Below are 22,609 nucleotides of genomic sequence, written 5' to 3' on the forward strand. Positions count from 1 at the left end.
AAAACTAATTGTAAATGCACATTTTTTTTATTTGCACAAAGATGTGCATTTACTATTTTAACAATCAGTGAACTTATCCTTTAACTACATAGGGCCCTTTTACACAGGCGGACCAATCAGGTCCACCTGTCCATTTTTCAGGCGGACCCAATCGAACCAGCCATTGTTGTCAATCGGGAGGTGAATGTAAACGGACATGTGTCTGTTTACACCGGCCTGCATCTGATCCACTAAAAACAGACGGATAGGGATCAGTTCCCCATCAGTCTAGCAGACGACATTCAGATGTAAATGAACAGACAGCCTGATTACAACCGACCATAGAGAACAGGAGGCTCTGTCCATGTCCGCTCTGCACAAAGGGAGCAGGCACAGACCTGCCATCCACCTGATCAGTGGACAAATCCCCTGCTGAGCAGCTGGATCCGCTTGTTGGAGTCTACCCCTGTCAAAGAGCCCCAGGAAAGAAGCCTATTGCTGATCACTGCAGAAGGGCCAGGTGCTGATATAGACAAACACTCCTGGGCCCGATGCTGAACTGATATTGGTACTTTCACCCTTTTTTGCATCTCGGTGCTGCGGGTTTCCTGCAGCCTGTTTGGCCACTTCCTCCTGCACATCATAGTTCTAGATCTTCTTCCTAATACTGGGGACAATGGGCCATACCTGCACCATGTGTGTGTCAGCACAGCCATTGTACTTTCCAGCAGGGGCTCATGTAACACTGGAGATTGAGGCCTTGTTCACATGCATGCCTGGTGCAGGGCTGTTTTTCCGGCATGGGAATGCACAGGTGTTGCAAGCAGTGCCATTGGTGTCTATTGACACGCAGTGACTGCCCCCCCAATATGACATCTGTGTGGGATCAGGTGCGTGTCCCTAAATTCACCCAGGGTGCGTTATGAAGCGTGCAGCCGTACGAATGTTGTATTGGGGGCAGCGGCTGTGTCTCAATAGACAACAATGGGACCGCCTGCACAGGGAAGCATGCAACCCCTCTGCAAATCACAGGCCTGTATGGGGCACACGTGTAATCGCCTTGGGTGTAAGGCCTGACATGCTTGTGATGTGTGCACATACGTCATGACGTGCGCACATACGTCATGACGCGCACACATACGTCATGACGCACATCCTGATGTAATAACATGAACTTCCATTGATTTTAAAGGAAAGACAATGAAGTTAAAATGAATGCTGCTAAAAGGTAACTCTTCTTGGTGCTTTTCCTGATGCCCATCGTCTCCACAAACACAGATCCTGGACTCAGATTGACCGGTGTGCTCAGGTGCATGCCATGTGTATGGAGCCCAGCAGAGGACAGTGACCCCGGAGGACATTCCTATGTACACTGCACGGCTCCCTGTCACACTGGGCCACATCCCTATATCAGGGACATTTCCTGCACACAGCACCCCATCCGCCCTGTGTGTATGGATAGGCCCAGGCCCACCCCCCGCAGGATGCAGCCCACACTCCCCCACCTGGATGAACTCCTCCTCAGCGTAAATATCAATGAGGTCCGCCCCGTCCGCCATGCCGGGACCCCGGATGCTCCGTCCGGGCTGCTCAGTCCGCCCCCTGGGCTTCCTCTGATCGAGCTCGGAGACTTCGCACACGTTCCCCTGGTACACTGTGCCCCAGTGCAGCTCAGCTCCTAGGATCCCGCGCCAACCGGAACTTCCGCCCCGCTACAGCCTGTACCCCCAAACTTCCGGTCACGGGAGCGGAGATGGGAAGTGACGTCAGGACGTGCGCCGCGCGAGATGCTGCCCCTGGTCAGATCCCGGGTGAGCGGTCATGTATGGGGGACCTCTGACCTTCTACCATTGCTGTATCTGCAGAGGGCTCATGGCTGGCAAAGCAGAACGTTTAGAATGGATATAATCTGTGTGACCTCTGATGACTGTGTCCTATGGGAGAGATTTCTCTTGACTTCCTGTTCTGCTGACAAGTAGGGTTGTCACCTCATCCCTTTAAAGCTGAACACATATTAATGACACAGGTTCTGGGGCTGATTATATTCAGTGCCTTATCTGCATGAAATCAGCCCCAGAAGCTGTGTCATTATTATGTGATCAGCTTTAAAGGGATGAGGTGACAACCCTAGTGACAAGGTGGGGTCATAGGGACAGAAAGTCATGAGAAATCTCTCGAGCAGGATTACAGATTACATGTATGTCAAGGCAGGTAAAGTATGACTGACACACAACAGACAGTCATTGTTTATTGGTTTGCATGCATATGTTAGAAAACAGGACTAATTAAAGGCCAAATCCAGGAAATTGGATAATGATCCCTTGTAGTGAGGCTGTACCCGAAATGTAAGGGGTAACTACCCTCTGTGCCTAGGGGAGAGTTTTTCCACTTTTATTTACTTGATCCTCTCCTCCCTCGGCAAATGGCACTCCCCTATGCTTCGGCAGTGGACTGTTCCTCGATGACAGCATGCCCAGTGCAGAGCTATGGACCCTGCTTTGGTCTTGGTGATGTCAGGACCTTAGACCACTGGAATGGTGAAGGGGGAGAAGAGCTCTTGTCCACAATGGGCATGGTATTGACACAGCTCCAGATGATCCACATTGGCTCACAATTGATATGATCCAAAAATATTTAGACAGAATAAAGCACCTGGACCGGATGGCATACACCCACGGGTCCTTACAGAATTGAGCTCTGTCATCTCAAAGCCATTGTTTCTCATTTTTAAGAACTCTTTAACCGCCTCCCGCCCGCCATGTAAGGAAATGACGGACGGGCGGTGGTTCTCTCGTTCTGGGAGGACGTCATATGACGTCCTCCCACTCTAACCACGCGTGCAGGGACACAGCAGATCACTGATCAGCGGAAAGAGCCAATGAGCCAGACTATGTAACACTGGAGGGACTGGTCTAGCGGAGTGGAGGATCAGATAATTTTCCAAGTCCCCTAGAGCGGATGTCTCAAAACTTTCTAAACAAAAGGAAAGTTCACTGTCCTTCAAACTCTAGGGGGGCCGGACTATCCAGTGGGAGTAGAAAATATCTCAGGCTCGGTGGTCGGTCAACATTGTTGATGTTAGTTGCAGGAATAATGACCCATCGTTGGTGTCAGTGGAAGGAATAGTGCCTCATCGTTGGTGTCAGTGGAAGGAATAGTGCCTTATCATTAGTGTGAGTGGAAGGAATAGTGCCTCATCAATGGCGTCATTGGAAGGAATAGTGCCCTCATCGTTGGTGTCAGTGGAAGGAATAGTGCCTTATCATTAGTGTGAGTGGAAGGAATAGTGCCTCATCAATGGCGTCATTGGAAGGAATAGTGCCCCATCGTTGGTGTCAGTGGAAGGAATAGTGCTGCATCATTGGTGACAATGGAAGGAATAGTTCCCCCCCATCGTTGGTGGCAGTGAAAATAATAGTGCCCCATCTATGTCAGTGGAAGAAATAGTGACTCATTATTGATGTTAGTGGAAGGAAAAATCACCCATCGCTGGTGTCAGTGGAAGATATAATGACCCATCGTTGGTGTCAGTGGTAAGAATAGTGCCCCATTGTTGGTGTCAGTGGAAGGCATAGTGTCCCATTGTTAGTGTCAGTGGTAGGAATAGTGTCCCATCATTGGTGTCAGTGGAAGGAACAATGACCCATCATTGGTGTCAGTGGAAGGAACAATGATCCATCATTGGTGTCAGTGGAAGAAATAGTGACTCATCATTAGTGTCAGTGAAAGGAATAGTGCCATATCAGTGGTGTCATTGGAAGAAATAGTGTCCCATCGTTGGCGTCAGTGGAAAGAATAGTTTTCCCATTGTTGGTGGCAGTGAAAATAATAGTGCCTCATCTATGTTAGTGGAAGAAATAGTGACTCATTATTGATGTTAGTGGAAGGAATAATCAACCACCGCTGGTGTCAGTGGAAGATATAATGACCCATCATTGGTGTCAGTGGTAGGAATTGTGCCCCTTTGTTGGTGTCAGTGGAAGGAATAATGACCCAATGTTGGTGTCAGTGGAAGGAATAGTGTCCCATTGTTGGTGTCAGTGGTAGGAATAGTGTCCCATTGTTGGTGTCAGTTGAAGGAACAATGACCCATCATTGGTGTCAGTGGAAGAAATAGTGACTCATCATTGTTGTCAGTGGAAAGAATAATGATCCATCATTGGTGTCAGTGGGAGGAATGGTGTCCCATTATTGGTGGGAAGAATAGTGCCTGTTGTTGGTGTCAGTAGAAGGAATAGTGCCCCATTGTTGGTGTCAGTGGAAGTAATAGTACTCCATTGCTGGTGTCAGTGTAAATAATAATGACTCAGTATCAGCGGGAGCAACAGTGCTTCAAGGGCCGATTAAAAGCAAGCAAAGGGTTACATCTGGCCCATAGGCCACTGTTTGGAGATCACTGTCCTAGACCTACTATCCGTATTAGTCCCACTAAAATGGATCATTCTTACATTTCCCAGAGTCGGGCTTTAACTAGACAGCCCTTTATCAGTTCCCTGGGTAGAGAGTAGCATTATACTCATTCCTAATCGGGAGCAGCAGAGTTGCACTTAAAACCCGGCCTTACCAACCATTCAGTGTCCACTACCCCTTCCTGCCAATCCCTCCCCTGGCTTCAGATTACATAACAAATACAATTCACAATACCAACAACAACATACAAAGCCATCCACAACTCGGCCTCCAGCTACATCACTGATGTTGTATCAATATATCACCCAAACTGTCCTCTCTGCTTCTCCTAAGACCTCCTGCTCTCTAGCTCCTCATGCCATGCTCACCTCCAGGACTTTTCCAGAGCCTCTCATCCATTGGAACTCTCTACCACAGTCTGTCATGCTATGTCCTACTCTGTTTACTTTTAAGCGATCCCTGAAAATGTTTTTCTTTAAGGAAACCTATCCTGCCTTCATCTAACAACTGAAATTTAAATTCTTCATTCAGCTCGCCCAACACAATTATTACTTTTTTGTACCACTTGCCCCTCCCTCAGGAGCAGGATCCTCCTAACCTTCTTGCATTGAATTGTATTGTCAGTAATACAGTACTTCATAATGTAAAGCACTGCACAAACTGTTGGCGCTATATAAATCCTGTATAATATAATAACGAGTGACGCTCCATTTGTGGGATTCACTGTGACACAGGAGTGAGATGTTCTGACCCTTCTCTACAGGGACTGGTGGGATAAGACCAGGATTTCTGTTGTCCAGAGTTGAAGGGCTATACAGTAGAAGTGCTTGCAACATCTCCATCTCTACAGAGAGCGTAGATCTGTAGCTTAGCATCAGGGTGGATTTGATTTAAATCAAACTGATTTAAATCACGATTTATATCACAATTTAAATCACTAGTCAGTAAGGCTTGATTTAAATCCTAGTTTTCTACATAGACTAATTCTTGCTGGTATAACTTTAATATGCAAGTAGATGAAGATTTTTAGAATAACAACTTTTCATATTAGTTTTTTTATCCCCAGTTTAATAGGTTAATCATTCATATTTGGACAACTTTTCAGGTGTACTTAGGAAGGAGAAAAATAATCATTACCTTAATAATAACAATTTAAATAGATTTATTCAACTGAAACAATAACATTCCAGCATATGTTATTTGCTTAAACAAACATCCATGTTTGTTAACTAATTTGGCTAAACAGAATATATATATATTAAGAAACTTAGACTGTCAGCCCCTTCCTCCTCACACTTAGTTTCACTTTCTTCTTGTGCAGATCTATTCCACTCCAAACAATCAGAAAAATATAGTTTCTATTCTATTCACTGAACTTCTTGAAACTTAGCACTGAAGGGGTTGATTCTGTATTCATAGGTTTGTAGAAGTTAGGATTAAGGTCTTTTTCTTAACTCTGTTCATGTTATAACATTTTTGCTGTGAAGAAGAGGCATGTGATCTCCGCTGAGTCAAATTCAGTTTTGAGAACTGCAAAAGTAAACCAAGCATCTGTGATAATATCTTGTAGGCAGAGAAACTGCCCAATAATCTTGCAAAAACCTCTGGAAGAGCATGACATTGTGAATAGATTAATGGAATTTATTTACCAAAAAAATTAAATATATACAGCCTTATTCTACATAATTAAAAAACTAATCTATTTTTCATGATGGAATGACCTTTGGATGGTAATATATTTTCCTCAAAAAGCATTTTATTAAAAAAAATCTGATTTAAATAAAAAAAATCCGATTTTTTTAGATTTTAAAAAAAAAAATCATTGATTTTTATCCACCCTGCTTAGTATACAGTTTAACAATTGTCCAGGCCAGTGGAATTGCAAATAGTTTGGACCTGCATGGACACTTTTCCCTATACAACACATGGTTACCAAATAACACCAAAAGATTGATTCATTTTGGTTTCCTTGTTTGCTTTGGACCCATCGATCTTGTGACCTCCAGTACGATCTTTCATCCTGGGGGAGTTTCAGTAAGTTAGAGGCTTCCAAGGCTTGGTGTGGATGCTCAATCCAACTAATATATCATCCTTCATAATTCCTGATGACATAGAAACAACAACCCTCGAAACGCGTTGAATTGCCAGAAACAAACCCATGCTCATCATGTAATATACCAGTGATCAAAAGTCTTCTAGAGATACTTAGTTTGCATACCCTGGCAGAAATCATGACATTTTGGCATTGATATTGACTTATCATGCCAAAAGAAGTATTTTATTTAAATCAGAACTCTGGTCAGAGATGTTTTTTCACCATGCAGTGTGGCTGTGCCCTCACTGCATGGATCAGCTGCTTGTTTTTTGTAGGGATGAGCACAAAGCTTATACTCACCTGACCCGCCAATCTTCAGTAAAACCGCGCTCCCCATGGTCCAGCGGTGGATTGTTCCTGTCTGTGGAGCATGCTTTGAGCATGCTGATGTCAGGAACAGTTCATTTACAAGACCGTGGGGGGGCAGGAGCCAAAGGGATCGGTCTTGTGCAGGGAGAATTGGCGGGTCAGGTGAGTATATCCCAACTGTCCTCTCCCCTAGAGCAAAACAAACAGTTAACCCATGCAGTGGGGCTGTGTCAGAGTTTTGCTCAGAATTCTCCTTTAAGGATAGTGATCATTTGAAGCCATTTATTATCACATAGTTGTTTGGCTCTTTTTTAAATCATAATGATAATAGAAATCACCCAAATGGCCCTGATCAAAAATATACATACCCTGGAATGTTTAGAATGTGCTATGCTGTCCCCACTGGGAGAAGGCAGTGATTATTGCTAGCGGTTATGACAGCCACTAGCAATAATAGCTAGTGAATCTGGCAGGCTGGATCAACTTCGAGCAACTTGGTACATTCAGCCTGCCAACACAGCTGCTGAACCAGCCGAGATTAAACCGTCTATGGCCAACCTTAGAATACTGTCAGGTTTTTATTGCTGTCTGTGTCCCTGAGACTGGGTTCACACTGATGCGATGAGTCACATCCCATGTGATACGCACAGGAATCGCACCGCATTCTTGTGCAAATCACACCGCATCTACACAAAACAGGCCCCTTTTTTTGCCGCACTGGAATCAGATTGCATGGTTGTTTATACCCATGTGATCCGATTCAAGCAAACGCACTGCGCTTTGCAACCTGCTTTTGGGGGTGTCATTAACTTTTAATTGATACCTGCAGCAGATCGCATGAACACAGTGCGGGTGTGATGCAGTGCAAAAAATGCAATGATTCCTGTGCATCGTATTGGTGTGAACCGATTGTCCTGATCACCTTTGCCATTGAGAATAAAAGTAAGGGTAAATCTAACATATTGGATTTGTCTAAGAGGGGATTTCCTCAGATTAGAAATTGGTTATCCTTTCACTACAAGACAGGAAGTAAAGGGAAATCTTCCTCAGTAGACGCCTATGGGCAACAAAAAACTGACTGTTTTTTTACCCTCCTCTACTCTATAAAAACTAAATAAATAAGGTTGGGTTATGCATACACTTTAAAAATGAGAGAAAATCTCTGAAAAGTAAGAATAAAGCCCATCCTTGACTTTGGACACTGAAACAGGTGTCCCCCTTTGAAGTATTCCTGTTCTGATGATAACTGTTGGTTTTTTTTTTTATTTTCCCTCATTTTTTGTCCAGCAGATAATGGTCATTAGGACAAATCGAGAGAGGAAATCTCCCCAGCAGGTACATACACATGGGTTATTTACTAAAACTGGAGAGTGCAAAATCTGGTGCAGCTCTGCATAGAATCCAATCAGCTTCCAGGTTTTATTGTCAAAGCTTAACTGAACAAGTTGAAGTTAGAAGCTGATTGGCTATTTATTTATTTATTTATTTATCGAGTTTATATAGCGCCAAAGGGTTTGCTCAGCGCTGTACAATAGAGGGGGGACAATACATGAAACAGTACAGTAACATCAAACAGCACACAATGGGTAAGAGGGCCCTACTCTTTCGAGCTTACAATCTAGGAGGGAGGGGGTAGAGGTACAGGAGGAAACGGCTGTGGGGGATGGAGTGGTAGGAGGAGGGAAGGGCAGCGGCTGTTAGGTGAGGGTGGGGTAGGCTTCCCTGAAGAGGTGGGTTTTCAGGGAGCGCCTGAAGGTGAGTAGGGAAGGTGACAGTCTGATGGATTGGGGTAGTGAGTTCCAGAGGATGGGGGAGGACCTGGAGAAGTCTTGCAGTCGTGCGTGGGAGGAGGAGACCAGGGAGCAAGATAGAAGGAGGTCCTGTGAAGAGCGAAGGGTACGGGTAGGGTGGTACTTGGGAATCAGGTCGGTGAGGTAGTTAGGGGCAGTGTTGTGAATGGCTTTATAGGTCAGAGTGAGCAGTTTGAATTTAATGCGTTGGGCAATGGGGAGCCAGTGGAGGGAGAGGCAGAGGGGGGTGGCAGAGGTGGAGCGGCTGGTGAGGTGGATGAGTCTGGCAGCTGAGTTCAGGATGGTCTGAAGCGGGGAGAGTTTGCACTGGGGTAGGCCGATGAGGAGGGAGTTGCAGTAGTCAAGGCGTGAGATAATCAGGGAGTGAACGAGTAGTTTAGTGGTGTCTGGGGTAAGGAAGGAGCGTATTTTGGCGATGTTGCGAAGGTGGAGCCTGCATGTATTTGTGAGTGATTTGACATGAGGTTGGAAGGAAAGGTTTGAGTCCAGAATGACGCCAAGGACCTTGGCTTGCTGGGCGGGATTGATGGTGGTGTTGTTGGTAGTGATGGAAAGGATGGAGGGGGGGGGCACGGGAAGGGGGAAAGACGAGAAGCTCGGTTTTGGAGAGGTTGAGTTTGAGGAAATGGAGCGACATCCAGTCAGAGATGTCGTTTAGGAGGTGAGTGATGCGGGCGGAGAATGTGGGGGTGAGGTGAGGGGTGGATAGGTAGATTTGAGTATCATCAGCATAGAGGTGGTAGTTGAAGCCGTGGGAGTGTATGAGTTTGCCAAGGGAGGAGGTGTAGATGGAGAAGAGAAGGGGTCCAAGGACAGAGCCCTGGGGGACCCCAACAGAGAGGGGGAGGGAAGAGGAGGTGGCGCCGTTGTAGGAAACGCTGAAGGAGCGTTGGGATAGATAGGACGAGAACCAAGAGAGAGCGGTGTCTCTGATGCCAAGGGCTACAATGTACAGCTGCACCAGATTTTGCACTCTCCAGTTTTAGTAAATCTACCCCACAGTAACAGAAACCTGACAGGGGATCTAAACCATATAAATGCTGCGCTACATCCAAACTAATTAAAGTGAATGTGGAATTCAATAACTCAAAATTAAAATAATAACAATAATAATAAATAAAAAATGTGCTAGATGATTACAAAAATAATGACAAAACACAAACTTAAATCCATACGCATGTGCAAAAAAAAATGCACATACATATATTAAATCACACGTGCAAAAATGTGAAGTGGAATGAAAACTAAATAATAAACACAAACTCAAAGTCCAATAATGGAATATTAAAAGTGAAAAAAAGTCCAATAGTGGAATATTAGAGTGAAAAAAACTGTAAAATGTGTTTCCAATAATACTGTAAAGTGACCACAGGTGAAACAAATCGTGCAGATATCTGAGTGTAGATAGAGCTTGTGAATCCAACCACCTTCTGGATTAGCCTCTCACCTCATCTCTTCGACCCTTGCGGGTCAAAGAGCAGTAATGGATCCCTCTCACAGATCCTCCAGGCACCAAGGCACTCCAAAAACCACTTCTCAGGATATAATATTCCCACTCAGCTCTTCTCCAGGTATAGGTGAAATATCAATTTCTCAGAACAAAAAAGAGGGATCCTCCCATAGTGTAGTAGGTTTATTATACCATAGGAACATCAGATATTTAGTAGAAATACACTTACGTAGCAGCCAGTCCACATTAGACCCTCATGCTCTCAAATGAGGATATATCTGTGTTTGTTGGGTGTACAGCTGAATCCACAGGTGTACCAAGATGGCCGCCACGCCGGAAATACGTCACCGCGCTACGCCGACGCGTTACGTCACAATATCACGTGACTTCATCAGGGCACGTGTGATTTAATATATGTATGTGCATTTTTTTTTGCACATGCGTATGGATTTAAGTTTGTGTTTTGTCATTATTTTTGTAATCATCTAGCACATTTTTTATTTATTATTATTGTTATTATTTTAATTTTGAGTTATTGAATTCCACATTCACTTTAATTAGTTTGGATGTAGCGCAGCATTTATATGGTTTATATTCACTTGATCACTGGTATATGATTTAATGTTAGCAGCTGTTTGGGGTTCATTTATTTACTATTTTAGTTTGTTTAAACACACATTTGGAGCGCAGGAGGGTCACACCATTATTGTTACTGACAGGGGATCTATCGCTTGAATGCACCATCCAAAGCTAACAAAAAGTAGTTTTGGCTTTGGACACACTTTACAAGACAATCACATGTTAGCTGTCAGTTTCCAGTGTAAGTAAGGCAGTAAAAGGAAGAATACAATTGGTTTTGGTGTTCCCTGGATAGTTACATACTGTAGTTGAACTATGGTTGAATTAGATGGACTTGTGTTTTTTCAACCAGACTAACTAAGTAACTATGTTCTGCACTGTGAGATGCAGTGTCTAAGAGAAGGAGCGCATGAGATACAAATGAAACAGGATTTGGCTCAGCCAGAATTTTTTATTTTTTTTGGCTTTTTGAAGTTTGTGTATCCGGACACATGTAGACTGTCACATAGGAGTTTTTAGATGTACGTTAATTATGATATATATTTTAACTTTTTAGAAACATTCTCCATACTGTTTTTCTAGAGCTCTCTTCTAACTGCCTTCATCACACGCCAAGTTCCAAGGTTGCTGACCTCAAGTGACACAGGAGGACATGATTCAGAGGTCCCTCTGCCCGCATGGAAGGAACGCACAGGAGAAACGCCAGAGATTAAAAGAGCAAGACTATTATATGAGAGTCGGAAGAGAGGCATGCTGGAAAACTGCATTCTGCTCAGGTATTCAGTAGACAGTTTACATACTGCTTGTTATGTTATTCATAATTCACATTTGCCTAACTCAAAATCAAGCAAACTTGTCACAGATTTTTAGCATGTAAACTAAAGACAATGGTTGCAGCTTGCAGATAGTTTCAGAAGACTACACAATGCAGGCAAAAAGGATTTTTGCATGAATACAGCTAAATGTAATAGCAGTACCTTTAGTTGGAGCATACATTACTAGGTTCATTAAATAATTTCTTTCAGGTTTGCTTTAAAGTAAATCTGTACTGGATTCAAAATTCTAAACTCAGCTAATTAGCAGATAGTGGGCACAATTATACTGGAGTACTTGTTTGTTCTACAGTATTTTTCTTGACTACTTCTAGAGCACCTCAAAACACCCCGATTTTCAAAATGTGGGGAGAATAGGCACACAGAGTAGGGTCTGGTGGCCTACTGTCTTTTTTCTATTCTTTTTTTTCCACTATAAGTTCAATTTAAAGCAGAATTCCAGCTGAAAAAAAAAATAAAAGTCAGCAGCTACAAAAACTGTAGCTGCTGACTTTTAAAATACAGACCCTTACCTGTCCCTCGGTCCAGCGGTGTTCTCACCACTGCTGGTTTCACCGGCCGTCTTCTCTCCCTGGCGCCGGCATCTTCAGTGTGGGCACTCGGCTGTGACAGCTTGCGGCTTCACAGCCGGGTGCCCACAGCACCTGTGCGAGAAGTCCTGCGCTTTGTGAATGGCCCCATAGTCTTCTGGGACCTGTCACATTTCCCAGAAGACTATGGGGAGGGAGGGGGGGGGGGGGGGACAACTTCCGCTTCTGATCGCTTTAGACAATTGCAGCGGAAGTGGAGGCGGGTACCTGTCAAATTTGGATATCCGCTCCTCAAAGGTGCCAATTCTTAATGGGGAGCGGGGGACAAAGACTTAAAACGGAACTTCCCCTTTTAGGCGGAGTTCTGCTTTAAGTGCTTATGTTTTGGACTTAAGTTTGCATCAAGCAAGTTTACCATTCCTTGTGTAGAGAATTCAATACCCGCTTAATGCAGGTCAGAAGGTGGTCAACTACAGGTACAGTGCCCCTGTCAAATAATTCTGAATGGTCTCAAGTATAACTTAAGCTATATATTTTTTATTTTTCCATCTGTGTTCCATTGGGGAGATTTCCCTTCACTGCCAGCGCTGTAGAGACAACAGGAAGTGAGAGGATTTTTCTCCAATCTAGGGGAAAATTCCCTCTTAGGCAGTTGCCCCTGGCACAAGTGTCCATGTTTCATTTTTTTCTTCTTCAGGTGACTACTCAAAATTTTGGGTTTCTTCCTCACTCTCCCCAATATAGAAACAGAGAGCAATACAAACCTGACAGGGTTACAAATTCCTCACCAATCTATTCAAGACTGAAATAAAGGTTTTGGCATTAGATATTGTTTAGACGTTTTAGAAGAGGAATATACTGATAACCTCAGGGCCCATTTCCATTTATGCGCATTTGTTGGTAATGCACATGCATATATGCAAGTTGACCCTAAAACATTCCTTTGAAAAGCATATTAAACTCCAGTATGCATATGTAAAATATATGCATATAAGAAAGAAAATCATTTTTACTTAAAATGCATTTTCAAGCAGCCAAATTTGCAGGAAAATAAGCAGGTTTGAATAGGCCCCTAGGGATCTATCCAGCAGGGTAGCCGTCTACACAAGAAATACCAGCACTTTAGTAGGTAAACTATTCTCCCTTTCATTTTATGTGAACCTGTTCCCCGACTGTGAATATTAGTGATACTAAAGGTAAAATTAAATATACTTATCTGCTCTGTGCAATGATATTATACAGCAAGATTGCTTTCCTCCTCTTCTGGCAGTCCCGCTGCTGCTGTCAGCTCCTCCCTCCTTTGAGTGCCTTTTGTAGCAAGCTGAGTGCTAAGGAGGCATCTGCACATGCACAGTTCTGTTGGGTCCTGAGCTGCACTGCGTGTTTTCATAGACACAAAACAGCAGTAAGCTGCTACACCCCTGCTACCTCCTCACAGAAGTTTGATGGCAGCAGGAACCTATGCTCTAAGTTACTCCTGTGTAAGTAGGAAGTGAACGGAGTGATGTTATGGCTGGAGAGAGCACTTGACTGGTGACATGGAGCCAGGTAAGTGTTTAGGGATAGAGGGGTGTAGGATTGTAGCGGGGCATTTTTTTACCTTAATGCAGAGAGTGCATCATGGTAAACAATGTTAATACTTTAGTACCAATTTAAAGTTATTACATATTCTGAACAACTGGTAAAGTACTTTAAGACATGTCCTCATTCATCTTTGTAGCTATGGGCGTTGTGGAGAAATTAATCTTCAGAGTTCATAATAGAGGCAGTGAAATTACAGCTTCTTCCTTCTTATTTTCTAAGACATTCTTCCCGTCTTCCATTGTAATCACACAGCAGGTGCCGTGAGCTGACTTCAGTGTCTTTGTTGTGGTCTTTAAGTGTGCCCAAGAGGGACAGGTGCAGCATCCAGCCCCACTGCAGGCAGCCTACTTTAGATTTTGACAAGCTTCCTGCGGTGGGACTGGATGCTGCAATTGTCCCTCCTGGGTGCACTAAAACGCTGGGAGGAACACACTACAGCTGGACAGTCCCATGTGCAAGAGGTCTTAAGATGAATGACTTCGCTGTACATGCAGTTTGAGAAGTCAGTGAGGGCGTTTTAAATCTCTTTTACTGTTAAAAAAAGTGTTACTAAACCCACAACAGCAAAATCAGTCTGTATATGCAGTAAAGCATGCTTGTGATACTCACTGTGGAACCCAAGAGGTTAATCCTCCGCATTGTGTAAAAAGGCTGTTTGATTCTGTCTTCTCTGATCCTCCCCTTCTTCCATTGTCCCCTAAATATCTCCTGATAGAACAAAGGTCACTCTCAGCACACGTTCAGTTCGGTGTGTATTGCTAGAGAGGTTTTTTTTTTAAATTGGGAGAGTGCATTTGATCAGCACAGGGCCAATCGGCACTGTCTAGACCAGTGGTTTTCAACCTGGGGGTCGAACGACACTTTCACAGGGGTCCCCTAAGACCATCAGAAAACACATACTGTATTTCCGATGTGTAAAGAGCAGCTACTGTGTTGAAAGCAGCTGCTGTGTTGAAAGCAGCTACTCTGTTAAAAGCAGCTACTGTGTTGAAGGCAGCAGTATTGGAGGTAAAACAACACTTCATGAAATATAATTACTATGTAAAGAATTTTATGGTTGGGGGTCACCACAACATGAGGAACTGTATTAAAGCTTCGCAGCATTAGGAAGGTTGAGAACCACTGGTTTAGACAGAGGTCAGTGGTCCTGCATCCTCCTAAAACAGAAAGAAAACCTCTCCTACAAGCTTTAACCAATGCTTTGCTGGTCACAGTCACAAGATTGCTCCAACTGCTGATGAGAAAAGGTATTTAGCAGTTTATATTTACTAAAATAATTGCATTTCCATGTTGTGTGTACTGTGGGAGACCAGATATAGTGAATGCAGGGTCCAGGGTTTAGTAACACTTTAAGAATGTTAGAAATCATCTTCTGGGTACAGGTGCATTTTAAACATAAAATTATCATATTTGACTGGAATTGAACTCCAAACAGCTATAAAGGCAGTTGAAGTACATATACGTAAACTGTGTTACTTGTGTTCTTTTTAATGGATTGATTAGTGAGTTAACCCGATACGTATACTAAACCTGTCCTGTAAAGCTGACATGCTAATTTCAGATGACATTTTACTAAAGCAAATTAAACATGATCGGTTGCTATGAGTTACTGCCTATTCTACTTTTTATTTTTGTCTTATTGATTAGTCACATTTGTTCTGTATGATTCTGGAATCTGTTTTACTAAAATAAAAAATTCTCTCTCAGTAAAATCTATTATTATAGCTAATTCGTTTTTGGATTTTTTTTGTCTCCGCAGTCTCTTTGCCAAAAAGTATCTGGGCACCATGACAGACACGCAGCTGTCACAATATGATCGGATAATTAATAAGCCTAGCAATGACTGGGATATATACTACTGGATCACAGGTACAGCTCCAGCATTGAAGAGGTTGGAGGGAAACTATAATGTATTTTGGTCAGTGTGTGTTTTTAAATTTTGTTGAAAGATTTCCAAACTGATAGTGTTTATATAATTCACATACATTCACATAGTCACCCCTTAAAGTAAAACTAAAGGCCCCTGCATGACAATCCAAACAAGTACCAAGTCCAGGTGCTATATGATGTACAAACCTCATTAAATAAATAAATAAAACTTTATTTACCTTCCCTGATTAAGCCAAATCTTCCTTCATTTATGTCTTACACACTTCCCCTCCCAGACACTGCAGCTCACAGTGGGAGAGTTTTGGCAACAGGGGCAGTGCTGTCAATTCAGAAGGAGTAGGCAGGAGTAGGTGTAGCCATATGGCTGGTTGATAAGGCATAGGCTTGTGAATTAGCAGTGCCAATAATGATAGCTACACCACCTGAAATATTTCTTCATTGATTGTAGTAGAAGCAGGCACAACCTACAAGAGGGTGGCAAATACTCTCTGAATTCAGGAGCGGTGCAGCTTTGTTGTCATATCATCACAGGAAGCTGCATTAGGTGGACTTCAGGCCTAGGTGTTTCATAGGTGTTTATGAGACTTTGCAGGAAGACTGAAAGAAAACTGTTAAGTGCAAATATATAGTAAATAAAAAAAACAATGTGCGCTATCAAACTAGTGAATAAGCCAGCAACGGCCCGCGGAGCTAGGCTCCCGCTAGGCTCCTCTCACAGTCCGCCCTGAAGACCGGTGTAGCATGAAAATCTGTCTCCTATGAGGATCTGTCCCCCTCGACGTATCTGCGCATGTGCCGGAGATCGCCGATCGGCTGCTAATGCCTGAAACTGGCACATGCGCAGATACGTCGAGGGGGACAGATCCTCATAGGAGACAGATTTTCATGCTACACCAGAACGGCGCGGGAAGACGGCGAGAGGAACACGCGGAGCAAAGGTAAGTGAATTGACACTGGGGGGGACTTGGGGACTTAATATGGGGGATGAATTACTATAGGGGGGATGAATTACTATATGGGGGATGAATTACTATGGGGGATGAATTACTATATGGGGGATGAATTACTATATGGGGGATGAATTACTATATGGGGGATGAATTACTATATGGGGGGTGAATTACTATATGGGGGATGAATTACACTATGGGGGATGAATTACTATGGGGGATGAATTACTATATGGGGGATGAATTACTATAGGGGGGATGAATTACTATAGGGGGGATGAATTACTATATGGGGGATGAATTACTATGGGGGATGAATTACTATATGGGGGATGAATTACTATGGGGGATGAATTACTATATGGGGGATGAATTACTATAGGGGGGATGAATTACTATATGGGGGATGAATTACTATATGGGGGATGAATTACTATGGGGGATGAATTACTATATGGGGGATGAATTACTATATGTGGGACTTGGGGACTTAATATGGGGGATGAATTACTATAGGGGGGATGAATTACTATATGGGGGATGAATTACTATAGGGGGGATGAATTACTATGGGGGATGAATTACTATATGGGGGATGAATTACTATGGGGGATGAATTACTATATGGGGGGATGAATTACTATAGGGGGGATGAATTACTATGGGGGATGAATTACTATATGGGGGATGAATTACTATGGGGGATTAATTACTATATGAGGGATGAATTACTATATGGGGGATGAATTACTATATGGGGGATGAATTACTATGGGGGATGAATTACTATATGGGGGATGAATTACTATGGGGGATGAATTACTATATGGGGGGTGAATTACTATGGGGGATGAATTACTATATGGGGGATGAATTACTATAGGGGGGATGAATTACTATATGGGGGATGAATTACTATATGGGGGATGAATTACTATGGGGGATGAATTACTATATGGGGGATGAATTACTATGGGGGATGAATTACTATATGGGGGATGAATTACTATATGGGGGATGAATTACTATGGGGGATGAATTACTATATGGGGGATTAATTACTATGCTTACTATGGGGGAATATTACTATACTTACTATGGATGACACATACACATCATTCATCTACTCTTGGTCCGGCCCTCGGGTCCAATATATGAACCCATTGCGGCCCTCAAGTCAAAAAGTTTGCCCACCCCTGGAATAAGCTAATAAAATAGAGCCGCTGTAGTAACACTCAGAAAGTGATCCCACACTTAAAACATAAAACATACATAAATAGTGTTGCGCTAACTCATATAGACGTAAAAGTCCATAAACAGATTCAAACGTGACAGTTCAATCAAAATATGAAATATAAATATACATATAAAGTGCTTGAATGGTGAAAATCAAATAAGGTGCTTGAATGGTGAAGAATCACTACGATGTGCACTGGATAAATAAAGTCTATTTGAAAAACACGGTGCTCCACCTTAAATCAATGTTCCTCCTCCTAAAAATATATATGGATGGCCACTCACCTCCTACTGTGGACCCATAAATTAAAACGGAGTTCCACTCACCCTGTTAAAAAATAAAATTCAGCAGCTACAAAAACTGTAGCTGCTGACTTTTAAAAACAGCCACTTACCTGTCCCTCGGTCCCATGGTGTGTCCCCCGCAGCCCGTTTCACCGGCCGTCCTGTATTCCAGGAGGCCAGCATCTTCAGTGTGGGCACCCGGCTGTGACTGCTTACGGCTTCACACCCGGGTACCCACTGCGTATGCGCGAGTAGCGCTGCGCTTCATGAATGGTCCTGTAATCTTCTGGAACCTGTCACTTGTCCCAAAAGACTACAGGGAGGGAGGACACCTTCCGTTTCCGGTCGCCTAGGTGATTGGACCGAAAGTGGGAGCGGGTACCTGTCAAATTTGGATACCCACTGCCCGCCCCGCAAAGGTGCCAATCCTTAATGGGGAGCTGGGGAGAAGTCCTTAAAGCGGATCTTCCCCTTTTGGGTGGAGCTCCGCTTTAATACAGGTCAACCAAGATTGGTAATTACAAAACAATGTTCTAGATGGCAGCAGAGAGCTGATGACAGGCACTCCTTCAATGACAGTATAAAGGGGACTCTTCTCAGCTTAACTCCACATATTGAAAGAACACAGGACATCTCCCATAGTGTAATATTGTTTTAATTCCACATAAAATAATTCCAGCATGATAGAAGCAGTAAAATAGTGATTTGTAAGTCAAAAGTCCCGCTCTGTAAAAAGCCAGCAATTATGTCATTAGGCTCCGTCCCCACGCGTTACGCCACCAACCATGTGGCTTAGTCAGGGAAAAGCCTGCCTGATGTTCACACCCTTATGTGCATCTAGGTAACCATGACTACCGTTCCTGCTCTGTTCTGTAGAGCCTGCAACATCGCTGGATGTCACATTTCACATGGAACAAAAACGTTTTATCATAATTCACAAACAATTCTACCTAAATTTATTACACAACAATATTATTATAAAATAAAAACTTTAAAAAGATCGAAAAAAAGTTAACAAAATCCTATGATCCTGTACAGTCCCATCTTGTGGTCAAAAAGTATAACATCACCCAACTAAAAAATGTATTATAATTCATTATATTGCATACTTAACACTAATCATATTAATATTAATCATTTTATTATTTATCAATATTGATTAATATGATTAGTGTTAAGTATGCAATATAATGAATTATAATAAATTTTTTAGTTGGGTGATGTTATACTTTTTGACCACAAGATGGGACTGTACAGGATCATAGGATCTTTTTAACTTTTTTTCGATCTTTTTAAAATTTTTAATTTATAATAATATTGTTGTATAATAAATGTAGGTAGGATTGTTTGTGAATTATGATAAAACGTTTTTGTTCCATGTGAAAGGTGACATCCAGCAATGTTGCAGGCTCTACGGAACAGAGCAGGAATGGTAGTCATGGTTATCTAGATGCACATAAGGGTGTGAACGTCTTGGGGCGGGCTTTTCCCTGACGAACCACATGGTTGGTGGCGTAACGTGTCGGAGGCTAGTGACGTCATTGCCGGCTTTTTACAGAGCGGGAGTTTTGAATTGCAAATTGCTATTTTACTGCTTCTATCATGTGAGCGACACTCTGGAATTATTTTATGTGGAATTAAAACAATATTACACTATGGGAGATGTCCTCTGTTCTTTCTATATGTGGAGTTAAGCTGAGAAGAGTCCCCTTTATACTGTCATTGAAGGGGTGCCTGTTATCATCTCTCTGCTGCCATCTAGAGCATCGTTTTGAAATTACCAAGCTTGGTTGACCTGTAATAATTTATCGGTCCACAGTAGGAGGTAAGTGGCCATCCATATATATTTTTAGGTGGAGGAACATTGATTTAAGGTGGAGCACCGTGTTTTTCAAATAGACTTTATTTGTCCTGAGCACATCGTAGTGATTCTTTACCATTCAAGCACCTTATTTGATTTTCACCACTCAAGCACTTTATATATATATATATATATATATATATATATATTTATATCTCATATTTTGATTGAACTATCATGTTTGAATCTGTTTATAGACTATTATGTCTATATGAGTTAGCGCAACACTATTTATGTATGTTTTATGTAAGTGCAAATATACTTACAATTCAAGTGGTTGTACAGGCAGAAGGTTTTTTGCATAAAGGTAAAAAACCTTCTTTGTGCTGCTCCCTCCAAAGCCCCCCAAAATGCTCCCCTCTCAATCCAGCGATGTGCACGAGAGACTCCCTGTCTTCATTGTCTGAGACAGCAGCGGGAGCCATTGGCTCTCACTGTTGTCACTCACAGACAATGAGACAATAAGGGGGGGTTGAAGGTTCAAGCTGCCGGTCTATGTATCTTATGGACGCATAGAGCTGGGCTCAAGAGTGAGCATGCACTAATGCTTCCATAGCAAGCGGCTTGCCCTTGGAGCGCCGGCGGGGTACATGAAAGTAAGAAAATTGGGGCTGCTCTGTACAAAACCACAGCAGGTAAGTATGACTTGTTTTTTTTTTTTTAATTCAAATCTTTAATTCCACTTTAAAGTGATTCTAACGGTAATTTAAAATAACAAACATATCATACGTACCTGCTATGTGTAATGGTTTTGCACAGAGCAGCCCTCATCCTCCTCTTCTGGGGTTCCCTGCCAACGCTCCTTGCTCCTCTCCCCCTTCTGAGTTACCCCATAGCAACCCTTTTGCTATGGGGGTACTCCTGGGGGCTAAATCATAACTGCATCTTTGAATATCTTCATATTTTAAATGACCACTCTTAAGCCTAGTACACACAATTATAAAAATAAAATTAAAAAAAACTTTTCGGAATTACCGTCCGATAATCTGATTGTTGGTACACAGCTTTTGAGAGCTTTTCATGACAATTCATGCAAAATTATCCAAAGGGACCAGTACAACATTTTTTCTCATAAGATACAATATTCATCTGTAAAAAATCGAGTGACCAAAACTGTGTATGTTCGGAAACGAAAGAATACAATACATTGAAATACTTCATTGCAGGAAGTTGTATTCTGTTTTACGAGAATTTTCGTAACTCATAATCTCTTTGCTTTCTATATGAGACTAGCATTGGAAAGCAAAAAACAGATGATCATTCATCCAATATTCTCATTGTGTGTACCAGGCATTAGAGGGAAAATTGGTTGACCTGTTTAAAACTTGCTTACCAGTTGCTAATTTTTGTGACAAAATGGTGCTGCTGTCAATGTGTTTGCTGAATGCTTAGACATGCACACATTTATGAGTTTATTGGCCCATGTATATTAAAAAAAAAAAAAGTTGTGGATATGCCATTTGATTTAATTTAGTTGCTTTTTTTTTCTCCCTAAGGGCTCGTTCACACTAGGCTGTTTTGCCAACGCTTGCCAAACGCCCCTATAGCGTTTGGCAAGCGTTGGTCCGGCGTTTGCGGAGCGTTTTTTAACGCTCGGCAAACGCTCCGCAAACGCCGCATGCGCGGTTTAGCGGCCGTTGCTAGGCGTTTGCCGAGCGTTAATAACGCCCCACAAACGCCTATAATGCAGTTTGAGTGGTGTTACCGCTCCGCAAACGCCCCGCAACCGCGTCGCAACCGCACCGCAAACGCCGGCCGGGCGTTTGCGGAGCGGCACCATAGACGAGAATAGGAGGCTTCAAAGCCTCCTGACTCGTCCAGAGGCGTCCGTTTTGCCGCGACGCAACGCGACGCGACGCAAACGCTCCCGTTAGAACAGCACCATGTGCTGTAATGTGCAGAATTGGCAGAGGCGTTTGGGAAGCGGTAAAAACGCTTCCCAAACGCCTCTCTGCCGCCTGCACACAAGGCTAGTGTGAACGTAGCCTTAGTACGTTTTTTTTTCTTTTACAGGAGCTCAGGAACCCCCTGCGGAGTTCAACAATGAGATTATGGATCTGCTTCAAGAATATGCCAAGAATCGGGAAATGGAGCAACGTCTCAGGCAGCCAGACCTGGATTATCTCTTCAAAGAGTCCCAGTGACTTAGATTCTGTATCAGTGCTCACTGAACTGGCTATCCATATAAAGGACTGTCATCTGATACAAGCTCATATTGCTGGTGCATGGACAGACATTTCAGCAGTTACAGTGTACAGTCTGAGTGTTCAATGCAGCTGCTCAGTTCTATTCCATGACAAAGAATATTCTCCTCCTAACTATAAGCTCAAACAATGGACATTTCCCTGTGTTCAGGACTATACACCCAACATTAAGGATCTCTGGTAATTAACATAACACATATGCTTCTAATTTTATCACAAGAGAAATCCAGATTTCAATTTTTAAAAATTACAGACTAGCTTGAGAATCTGGCCTAAATACAATTCCAGAAAATACATATATGCTGCAGTTGCTCTACAACAAAATGTTATAGCCATGTGTGGACTAAGCTACAGTATGTGTATACGAGATTATAGGGAGAGTGTGGTGTAGGACTTTTGCAGAACTGTCAGATTAATTTCTGAAATGAAGTGGAACTATCAAAAAAATATTATTGCACATGTACTATTGTATTAAAGATACATGACCTTAAATTAAAAAAACTGATCTTCAAGAACTACGGATGATAGTTTTTTTTTCTTTACACTACTTTATAAATCAGATTTTTAAATTGAATTTTAGTTTTAAACACACAGCCTCATGAG

General features: G+C 42.6%; 2 protein-coding genes across 4 annotated transcripts in view; one reads left to right on the forward strand and one right to left on the reverse strand.

Annotated features, from left to right (window-relative positions):
• CPSF7 (cleavage and polyadenylation specific factor 7) overlaps positions 1–1,709 on the reverse strand; it is a 47,279-nt gene extending 45,570 nt beyond the window's left edge. For both annotated transcript variants that reach the window (XM_089655018.1, XM_089655017.1), the window contains exon 1: positions 1,485–1,709. In XM_089655018.1, the coding sequence (XP_089511144.1) occupies positions 1,485–1,538 (54 nt within the window). In that variant the 5' untranslated portion in view covers positions 1,539–1,709. The remainder of the gene's footprint in view (positions 1–1,484) is intronic.
• On the forward strand, positions 1,631–22,521 carry SDHAF2 (succinate dehydrogenase complex assembly factor 2). Of its 2 annotated transcripts, none has more exons than XM_089655019.1 (4): positions 1,631–1,790; positions 11,216–11,409; positions 15,340–15,449; positions 21,816–22,521. In XM_089655019.1, the coding sequence occupies exons 1-4, from the start codon at positions 1,767–1,769 to the stop codon at positions 21,944–21,946; spliced, it is 459 nt and encodes a 152-aa protein (XP_089511145.1). In that variant the 5' UTR covers positions 1,631–1,766; the 3' UTR covers positions 21,947–22,521. The 2 variants fall into 2 exon arrangements, with proteins under 2 accessions (XP_089511145.1, XP_089511146.1); XM_089655020.1 differs by lacking the exon at positions 1,631–1,790 and adding an exon at positions 2,164–2,190.
• Positions 22,522–22,609: the final 88 nt, after the last annotated feature.

Source organism: Staurois parvus, unplaced genomic scaffold (assembly GCF_062004578.1).
Source record: "Staurois parvus isolate SC_StPar_1 unplaced genomic scaffold, SC_StPar_1.0 ptg000818l, whole genome shotgun sequence".
NCBI lineage: Eukaryota > Metazoa > Chordata > Amphibia > Anura > Ranidae > Staurois > Staurois parvus.